The sequence below is a fragment of the Pinus tabuliformis genome, chromosome 4_1, assembly GCF_031772625.1.
Source record: "Pinus tabuliformis cultivar Carrire ecotype Pingquan chromosome 4_1, CPIR1, whole genome shotgun sequence".
NCBI classification, from domain to species: domain Eukaryota; kingdom Viridiplantae; phylum Streptophyta; class Pinopsida; order Pinales; family Pinaceae; genus Pinus; species Pinus tabuliformis.
In genome coordinates, this window is record NC_142303.1 from 987,703,350 (window position 1) to 987,713,724 (window position 10,375).

General features: G+C 32.5%; 1 protein-coding gene across 1 annotated transcript; it reads right to left on the reverse strand.

Annotated features, from left to right (window-relative positions):
* Positions 1-417: 417 nt before the first annotated feature.
* On the reverse strand, positions 418-2,203 carry LOC149179454 (xyloglucan endotransglucosylase protein 6-like). The gene is made up of 4 exons (XM_089423833.1): positions 1,847-2,203; positions 1,636-1,736; positions 1,334-1,527; positions 418-1,225 (listed from the first exon to the last, which is right to left on the reverse strand). The coding sequence occupies exons 1-4, from the start codon at positions 2,025-2,027 to the stop codon at positions 853-855; spliced, it is 849 nt and encodes a 282-aa protein (XP_089279959.1). The 5' UTR covers positions 2,028-2,203; the 3' UTR covers positions 418-852.
* Positions 2,204-10,375: the final 8,172 nt, after the last annotated feature.

The following is a 10,375-nucleotide window of genomic DNA, read 5'->3' on the forward strand; positions in this document are numbered from 1 at the left end:
TTTATTTTGAAATTCCAACTCTAATAATACTAATACCTAAAAAATCACAATTTAAATTCATATAAATATCTTTCATATAATAATTTGTTTAGTTAATTAATTTAATTAAAAAGACCAAAATAACGTAACTATTCTTTAACATAATTTATGCCTTTAATTTATAACTATTAAAAACATTCTAGAATGTTTAGTGTGGGTTAAATCAAGTATATTATAAACTATATTCTAAAGCAGAAAACTTTATTAAGACAACGAGTGTTTTCCTTCACAAAGAGATACATCACACTTTTTCGTTTTTAATCAGCACATACATGTTTCTTATCTTTTTATTATTATTGTACATCATTCACCAATTCTAATATACAATACAAAGCCAAAATATGTCCACATATTCAAACTTATAAATGATCTAGGTGGTCATAGAATATTGTGCTCTTGATGGAGTTCCAATATGTTTCTTATCTTTTTATTGTACATCATGCATCAATTCCAAAATATACAATGCAAAGCCAAAATATGTCCACATATTAAAACTACATAAAGGATGTTGGTGGTCATAGAATATTCTGCTCTCAAGGGCACTTCGAATATTCTCAATGCCGCTGCCTGCGCAGGCAGAGGAGAGAGAGAAAGGCTCCTGCGCTTTAACTTATATACATACTGGCCCTCACACCCACACTGTTTCTGCTGCGCCACTAAAACATAAAACTTTCGTCTCATCACGGATTGATCATCCCAATTAACGATTATGATATTCATAGTGAGAGATTTCCACCATTCAAGCTGTCAAGAAAGAATGTACAGGAGGAGAAAGAAATGATTCTTAATATGATTTCTGCGGGAGTTACGACTTCACGCAGTACACTCTGCTGGAGGAATAGCAAATCTAACTGAGTCTTTGCAGTAGTCGTAAATCATGTATTTTTGTTGTACCCACTTCAGTTGCATTCTCTGCTTGGCATTAAGTGAAGCGTAGGCAGGCTGATCCCACCACGAAGTACATGAGCTGCCAGTACTGTATTTGCAAGCATCGATGTTGAAACTTGTGTATGTGGAAATAAAAGGAGCGTGGCTCCAATCGGTCTTTACGCGGCCACCTTGAGTAGCCCAGTCATCTGCGTTCCATATTGAAGAGTATACGCCCATGGGGCGGGTTCGAGGAAATGGGACTCCTCTTTTCTCATTGTTGGAAAAACCCCGAATAGGCACATCGTCCACAAAGAAACTGCTTCCATCCATCAAACAATCACACAAAACGAAACGAATTGTTCATCAAATACTGTAATTCATAAATTGAAATTAAGTGGGCCTGGTAATTATACTAGATACTTACACAGCTTGGTGGCGATTCCAGAGAAAGGAGTAGGAATGGAAATTCGCAGTTGGATCGAACCACAGGTAAATACGCTGCTCTCTGTTGCCAACCCCATTTGAATAAACATTCGTCTGGACAACGTACGGTTCTCCTGAAGTGTTCCCCAAGAATTCAAAGTCGAATTCGTCATGTTGATCACCTTGGGAAGACATCTGCAATATCGCCAAGTAGTACAAGAAAGTATTAAATTATTGCAAGTTCAAACAATTCATTCACAGAATTACGACAAGTGTATTAATTGTTAGGGAAATGGTATTTACATAGAAAGCAGTAACGGTGCCAGCAGAGTCGCCGGGAACCAGCTTGATCTGAACATTCACTTTTCCGAACAAGTATGTGCTCTTCGAAGCAAATCCTGCACCTGCAAATCACACAACTCAAATGATATTATTGAGACAGAATTATATGAGCAGCAGAAGCAGAGGCAGAGGTAGATAAATTAGGAAGAAAAATAGAATAAATAGATAGTACCAGAAGTGTGATCTAGCTTGAGCCGGAGCAAATTGCCCTGGGACATAACATGGTCAGCAGCCCAACTGGCGTAGAAGAGATCGTTGAAGGCTGCACATTGAGAGCCCACTACCAAGCTGCACAACATCACAATAATAACCCACCAGTATATGCAGATACGCCCTCCTTCGCAACCTGCCATTCTCCTTCTCGACTCTTCCTTTGAACGTAAGAAAGTTCAAATAAGGATGAAGATGAAGAAATAGCGAGACACAGGGAAATTTATAGGCATGGCAACTTGACTGGCCAGAGAGGCCGAGGGTCACTTTTCTCTGTAATCCAACACTCCATCAAACATTTAAATAATATATGCTAGCATGTCCGTCAGTTCCATTAAAGTAACAGAACATCGTTTTCGATTTTATGAAAAATTTACCACGGAACGCGTCATGTCTCTCGAACTATGAAAATAAAATTTAATGGCGGTCTCCTTCGCAATTATGAATATAAAATCTAATGGCGGCCTCCTTCGCAATTATGAATATAAAATTTAATGGCGTTAGTGATTGGGCATCAGCAGCTAAATTTCAGATGAGAAATAGTGAGGCAAGTTGAGTTATGACGTTGTGGCGATAGGAACATTCATATGATTGCAGTGTCGCTGACTGGATGTGGAATCTGAATATTACACGTGACAATTCAATTCAATTCACCGCCCACTGCTATATATATAGTTATATAAACACCCAGGTTCCCAGAACTGCGTGCCAGCAAGGCCTGTGCCAGTTTCACGAACATATTCACTGCCTACGTCATTGACAGCTGGATTATTGGCAACCAGCCATGAACCATCCTTTCATGGTATCGATGGGAACATTTCCCTGGGCTCTGATTGCCCAAGGTGGCTCATCTGAATCGTGTACCCTTCTTATCATCATAATTTTGGATATAATACTGAAGAGGACCACCATAAAGTGATAGACCTCCACGCACTATCCCCCAGATTCTTCTGCCACTTTGTGATCTAATAACAACCGGAAGTGTGTTACAATTTTTTTTTGTTGAACCAAATAAACTGGTATAGATTTATCTTAAATACTGATTTAATATGAGTTTAGAGAAAATTAATTTTTTAACGAGTTTAGAAAGATTTTTTTTACATGTAAATCAATTTTTTCACGTGTAAACTTTTTTATGAATAAATATTATTTAAATTTTTTATGAATAAATATTATTTAAATATTCTATACAATTATTTTTTTTTAATTTTTAAAATTTTTAATTAAATTTATATAAGCAAAATTTCAACTTTAATGATAAACAAACAATTTTATACATTACACTGAATTGTAAAATAAACAATTCAAGATGAAAAACTTATCCCATATTTTACATCTTCAAAAACCTAATCTATAAGTAAGGAGTTGTTTTATTTAATCTAGCATATGTGGTATTTAATAGAGTTAGTTTTCTTCCATGTTAAAATTGGAAAAGATTTACTATTTACACTTATTCGAATTTATATATTTTAAAGTTAAATTAAAATTGTAATATTTAAAAGAAATATGAAAAGTTTAAAATATTTTTATTAAAAATTTATTATAAAAATTTAAATTTTTATTAAAAAAAGTGATTTTTTTTTTAAATAAATAAATGTAGAAATATTTTATAATTAATATATATTAAACATTTCAGAAAAAATTAAAAAAAAATTATAATATAATTTCTATTTTATTCTTATTTTTTTAATAGTTAATATTGTTATTTTTGTTTAAGATTTTATAATATTATACCCAATTATAATATAGTAATAATAAATCAAATGTAATCTTATTTGATTCACATTTATTATTATTGCATTTTGCTTTAATATAATAATTTATTTAATATTTCGCTATGGAATGCTTTTAATTCTTTTGGGTATTATAAATAATTTCATAATTAAATGCAATAAATCATACTCTATCATTCTTTTAAAGTTAGCCTCCAAACCATGGAGAATAAAATTTCACTAACATGAAAAAAGAGATAACTCTTATCGCACTTCAAACATTAGTATAAGTCAGTGACTAATAAAGAGAGAGTGGACTAGAGATTCTATTTGGTAGCTCATTTATTTGTTGTATTAAAAGATTGAGGAATTATGTATGTGATTGGTGGAAACAATTGAAGAGAGATAATATGGAGAGCAAAGACAAGATCTAGAATTGGGAGAAGATGGTCACCAAATTGAGAGGTAAATTTTTAAATTCTAAATATACTTTGAGAATGTATAGAAAATTAGAGAAGTTGAAGAACAATGATAAATGTATAGAGAATTATTTTGAAGATACCATTTCCATGAGAGCTAGTTTTGCATGAGATAGTGAGGAATGTATCATTTAGTTTGTGGATGGATTGAAGCCATCCATTAAAAGGAAGATATGTGTGGAGAAGATATTGTTATTTCTTATCATTTGGCTTTGAGAAATAAGAAGTTTAAGATCAAGAGAAAGCATTAGAGTAAGTAGTGAGAGAAGAAAGAAAAGTAAATTATACCAAGTTCGGTTGCAAAGAGTATTATTGTGAAAGTGGGGCATGTGTTGTTGATGAACATGATGAGGAAGGTGTATTTGAAGTGCATGTAGTGGATAGAATGCCAAAAGAGAGCATGGAAGAAGGATTTGTAGTAGAAGACTACAATGATAAAATCATGGTAAAGAATTTGCATGGCAAACTCAAGAGCCAATATAGAGTAGGGGTTTTCTTGAGCTAGTATATTTTTGCACCAAAGAATTGTTGTGAAACAAAGATTATTACAATAATGAGTCGTAATGCAATAATAAATTTGAAGGTAGAGATGTTGTAGTCATGAGTAATGTTTTAATGATGAGTGTGATTGTTACAAAAGATGGTGGTGTCAAATGCATATATAACATGTGGACTTCCATAATGTTTTGTGTGTTGAATTTGTTGTGGGTGACATGGAATATATAGGAAGAGAAAAGACTTAATCAAGTAGACCAAAGAAAAGATATAGCAGTTGCAATAGGAAGAGTTGGTGTAAAAGAGTGGAGATGAGCAAAGCATCTTCAATTTGAAGATGATTATGGTAGAAGAGTTGTTAAACTAAATAAAAAATAAAGAGATGCTAGAATAATAAGTATTTGTGGAGTTTGTTAAGACAATTGTAAAGGTGTAGAAGAGGGTGGCTGGGGAGGTTGCAAGCACTAGATGAAGCAATTTAAGGTAATGAGCCCCATTGGATGAGATTTGCAATAGTTGCTAGAAGATAATGGGATGTAACCAACGGTGAAACAAATGATGGTAAATATCAAAAAAACAAACTAAGCAAGGAATATAGAAAAGTTGACTATAGATATAAGTCCCACAATTACAAAGTGTAAAGGCATAGAACAAAAAGTGAGAGGAGATGGGCGTTGAGTGGAGAGTGTCAAACAAAGTGGTTCAAAGTGTGAAAGAGGAGAAAGAAGAAAAGAAAGAAAAATGATGACATTAACAATATTAAGAGAAAAATCCTCACATTTTCCAACTAAGCAATTTTCATGTAGGAGCATCCATGTCACTATAGTCATTCTACACATTTTCTTACATTTTCTTAGTTTAGTATTAAAATATATCCACTGTAGATATATGTCAACCATTAGAATATGAAGCAATGTATTTGGAAATCCAATAGTATGGTAGATGTAAGGCCAGAAACCAAGGAGCACAAACATGAATTTTGTGAATAAGAAAAACATATTTTTATCTCATATGATTTGGTTTGTATATCATGGATGACTTTATGCTCTAGAGACATATGCATGGGATCTATAAATGTAATGGAGACCCAATAGCTTGGCTAATCTATTTTATAAATAATTCAAATTTATTGTTATGATACTAATGTTCATATTCAAATTCGCAGAACTATGTCATTATTTCTATTGAGTGGTTTATTAATGTGGTGTATATATACATACGCTTGCTTTTAAATGACTATAGATTGTGAAGTTTAACTGTTTAATATTGGGGTTATGTTTGTTTATATCAATTGTGGAGAAATTCCATTATGTATGTGTGATATTGTAAGGGGTTATGGTCTCATTGCATCAAGATGTAAGAAATGGAGGGAGTGTAGATGACATTAAGTACCTTGATGACAAATAAAGAATTCCCCATAGCCAAAATTGTCACTTGATTGAAGGATCTAAATTAAGTGAGGCGTCACCAAGTTGTTAGCACTTCTATTTTATTATTTGATGCAATGCCCAGCCCCCATGCAAAAGAAGTTATATATTTTGTCCTTCAAGGGTTATGATGACACTCTCTTCACTCCACCCCTTTAGATTGTAAATTATTTATATTTATATGTATTCTCATTATTTTTTGTAAGGAATGGATTTTCATTCCTTTATTTATTCTCTCAATTTCTCATTCTACATTCATCACTACTAGTATGCCCATGTGCTACTCTATCTTTTCGGTCTCTTTATCATCTTTTTGATATCTCCATTGTCTTCAAAACCTTCATGGGAACTTCCCTCTAATGAGCATCACATTTCCATCATGCTTTCCTTTTACTCTTGCCATGACCATAATCTTTGATAACACATATCCATACATGTCAAATTTAAACATATGTACATGAGTTAAAGAAATGTGTACCATGGGCTTTTAGCTTCACTTGTCATTGGCATTAATGTTGTCTTAAATATGTTTACGGTGTCAATATGGATCATTTTCCCTATCACCTCACTATTTACTTAATCTTTCACATCAATTATATCTTCAAGTGAGTCTCTACTTGTCGTCTTTGCAAATCATGTTGACATCACATGACTAAATAAACTATGTCTACATAGAAACATTTTCAAGTACTATGTTTTTAACCAATATGATTAGTGATTTTCATAGTTATTATTTTTAACACTAACATGATCTGTGTCTCAAGTATCAACACCATCCCTATGATAAAAAACTAAAAAACAAAATCCTCTAACCCTTGCATAATACTCATTTACTCTCTCTTGCTCAAGAATTTTTCATCTTTTCCCTTTTAAGAGATTTTCTTTCTCTTTATTTTTATAATGTATTATCTTCAGTATACTTCCATGCGACTAGGGTATCGTCTTATGGGAACATTTCGTGCGCTCCAATTGCCCCACGAAATGGAAAGTTGGTTTATTATATGCCATGAGAGGGAACGTGGGGCACTAACTCAGATTCGGTTTGATTTGCTTATTCTGCTATCACTACGCCAAATGTGTCAAGGGAAGCATTATATAAAGACCATTAAAGTCCTACTTTCCCCTTAAATTTTTTTTAGATCACATCTTTAGCATAGTGAAAATTCTAGCTTCGCAAGCTGGTTGATAGGATAGGATTGGATTGGTAGAGGTTCCCATTTTCATATAATCGAGTTATTTGTTTTCTTTAAACAAAAGACAACCATACTGAATCGATAATAAACTACTTGTTATTCCATCAAATGTTTAAGCTCATGAATGGTAGCCCATTGATATGAAATCTTTTGTATATCAAATTCAATCTACATTTAATAATCTACGATCATTCGGGTTCTGTTCACATTATTTACTCATTTGTAATTATATTTATATTAAAAAAATTACATATTATAATTTTATTATTATGTATAAAATTTATTATATTTTAAATGATTAGATTTTCGTTTTATAATTTTATACTGAACATGGTGCCTACTCATTTAAACATATAAAGCATGCCTACTCATTTAAACCTATAAAGCATGGCCAGGAATATCATTAACGCATTGAAAATGGATAGGGCCATCGTTATTTGAAATTTTATATGTATGTTGCCTTTTTTTAATCTTTTATCATGGTAACACACTAATGCTTTCTTATACTGAAATTTTATATGTATATTGCCCTTTTTTGGGTCATTGTAACATTAATGCTTTCCCTTTATATATATATATATATATACATTCTCCATTGGACCTAGTTTTTATATTTGGATAGTAATTTGATTAAAGAGAAATATTTATCACATAAATTATATAATTACAATCATAAAGGAGGGAAAAAAAGCAACATACATATAAAATTCAAATAACAATGGCCCTATCTATCCCCTGCCAATGATATTCATCACCATGCTTTATATGTTTAAATGGGTATGCACCAAGTTGAGTATAAAATTATAAAACACAATTCTAATCATTTAAAATATAATAATTTTTATACCTAATAATTAAATTATATATATATATATGTATATAATTTTAGTTTATTTTATTTTATTGGATATAGTTTTTCGTATTTAGATGGTAATTTAATTAAAAGAAATATTTATCACATAAAATATGTAATTATTAAAATAATTAAATGTATTTTAATTTTGAAAATTTAAATAAAATTTATTTTAAATAATAATAAAAAATATCGAAGATATTAAAAAAAAGGTGTATGCATATTTATGATAAAAAGTGTTTATTTATTTTTATATGAATTTTTAATTAGTTTTATATATGTAAGATTTCTTTAAATATTTTAAAATAAATTTGTTAATGATGATTGTTGTTTTTAAATCATTTTTTTTAATTTAATTTCTTGATGAAAATATAATTATATGGGGTATAATGATCAATATTAATCAATAAAAACATTTTTAGTTCACATATAAAATCAATCACATCAACAACAAGAGATATATGATATATATGTAAGAAAATAGTTTTATTAATGAATAACACCGTAGGCACCAACTTACTATTATTTTGATTTTTTGGCACCAACTAGAAGGAGGAAATAACCCCCTAAAGTGCTTTACTAGCAACAACCAAAAGGAGGCACCAACCCCCTAAAATGTTTTACTAGCACCAACCCCCTGAAATGTTTTACTAACACCAACCAAAGGGAGGCACCAACCTCCTACAATGTTTTACTGGTACCAACGCCCTGAAATGTTTTACTAACACCAACCAAAGGGAGACACCAACCAAAGGGAGACACCAACCCCCTAAAATGTTTTACCAACACCAATTAGAAGGAGGCACCAACCCTTTGAAAAATACAGACACCAACTTTAAAATGATTAATAGAATCTATTGTTTATGTTTTTGTATTGTTCCTATGTTTTGTACATTACTCCCTATTATGTATCCTTAGCTTAGTTCACAGGCATCCTCTGAACTTATCCTCTGACCTCTTCTACGATCACATGCCCTCTATAGACATATTTCGCACCACAAAACCATACCACACAAAAAATTATTTCTAACACACTCAGTCGAATAAAAATCTCACTTCAAAACTTCTCTAGCTTATTACCAAATTGAGAAAATGTGGTAGGATCGACACTCCATTGAAGACGATCTATAAACATTTAAGTTATTCATTTATTTTTCTTTCCATAAATTCAGTCTAGATGACCTGTATAAAACTTATTTCAATGGCTCCTTGGCTCCTCAAGGGATTCAATATTATCCCATATGACCAACTTGTGGGACCATGGTCTTATAATGATGCATTTCAATTGTATTAAAAAATCTAACTCTTAGCACCTAGTTGACGTTGTTATATGGGCCGACCCCTATATGACCTTATACTTGTTCCACTCTATACGAAACCTTAACTCAATGGAACTTTGACTTCCTTAATTCACTTGCATTTGTATATGGGCTTAAGATGTAATATGCCCTCTTACTCCACAATCAGAGATCCAAATAGCCAGATACGCTCAATAGATTTCTCCCACAAGGAACCAAAACTAGTGCTAGAACCTTAATCATTTTTCTCATTGAATCTAGATTTAGGAATTAAGCTAAGGTGCATGCTTCCTACATCCTTGGACCACTAGGTTCCCAAATAATATTTTTCTAATGCGCTTAACCAAATATCAAATTCTCAGATCATGCTAAGTGATCCTATGATTCTGCCAAATCCAACAGTGGAGAAGTCACTTCAAGCCCTCCTAATTGTCCAAAATTTAATGATGGCGTGGGGGGGGGGGGCGTGGGGTGCGGAATTTTTCGTATATGCGTGTTAAACAACTGACACCTTGACAATTTTCTCCAAGAGATATTGTGCATTGATTGGATCTGATGGAAAACAATTCATTGTGGTCCCCCACCAACTATCCAGACTTTAATGAAGGGGAGGGGGATTCGTGATTAGTCACTTAACATATATGAAGCCCTACAAAACCACTCCATAGCAAAAATATCGAGGCTCTACCACTTCATCTGCCACATTTCTACCACATATGACTTGGAAAAGGGCCACTTGGCCACCTAAAATGTCCAAATCCACCTACCATAGGTCATGTTCATATAGTGCCATGTCAATAGCAAATGTTGTCATCTCACTGGGTCATGTCATGTCTAGCATGTGCTACTACATCATGTTGAACTGCTGCTCATTTTTTATTGCTTGAATCAGTTGTGTGCACTTCGTCTGAACTGGTGGTCTGATAAGTGTCTCGAAACTTATACCCAGACCCCTATGATTAGGACTTGTGACTAGTGGCCTCATCGCTCCATTTCCTGCCGCCATGTTAACCGTTTTGTCATTAAAACAATAA

Excerpts from the sequence above, each read along its gene's own strand:
- LOC149179454 (XM_089423833.1), bottom strand. The coding sequence starts at position 2,027 with ATGGCAGGTTGCGAAGGAGGGCGTATCTGCATATACTGGTGGGTTATT. Across the intron at positions 1,737-1,846 it reads CAAGCTAGATCACACTTCTG|GTGCAGGATTTGCTTCGAAG; the intron begins GTACTATCTATT and ends TGTGATTTGCAG. Across the intron at positions 1,528-1,635 it reads GCACCGTTACTGCTTTCTAT|ATGTCTTCCCAAGGTGATCA; the intron begins GTAAATACCATT and ends GCGATATTGCAG.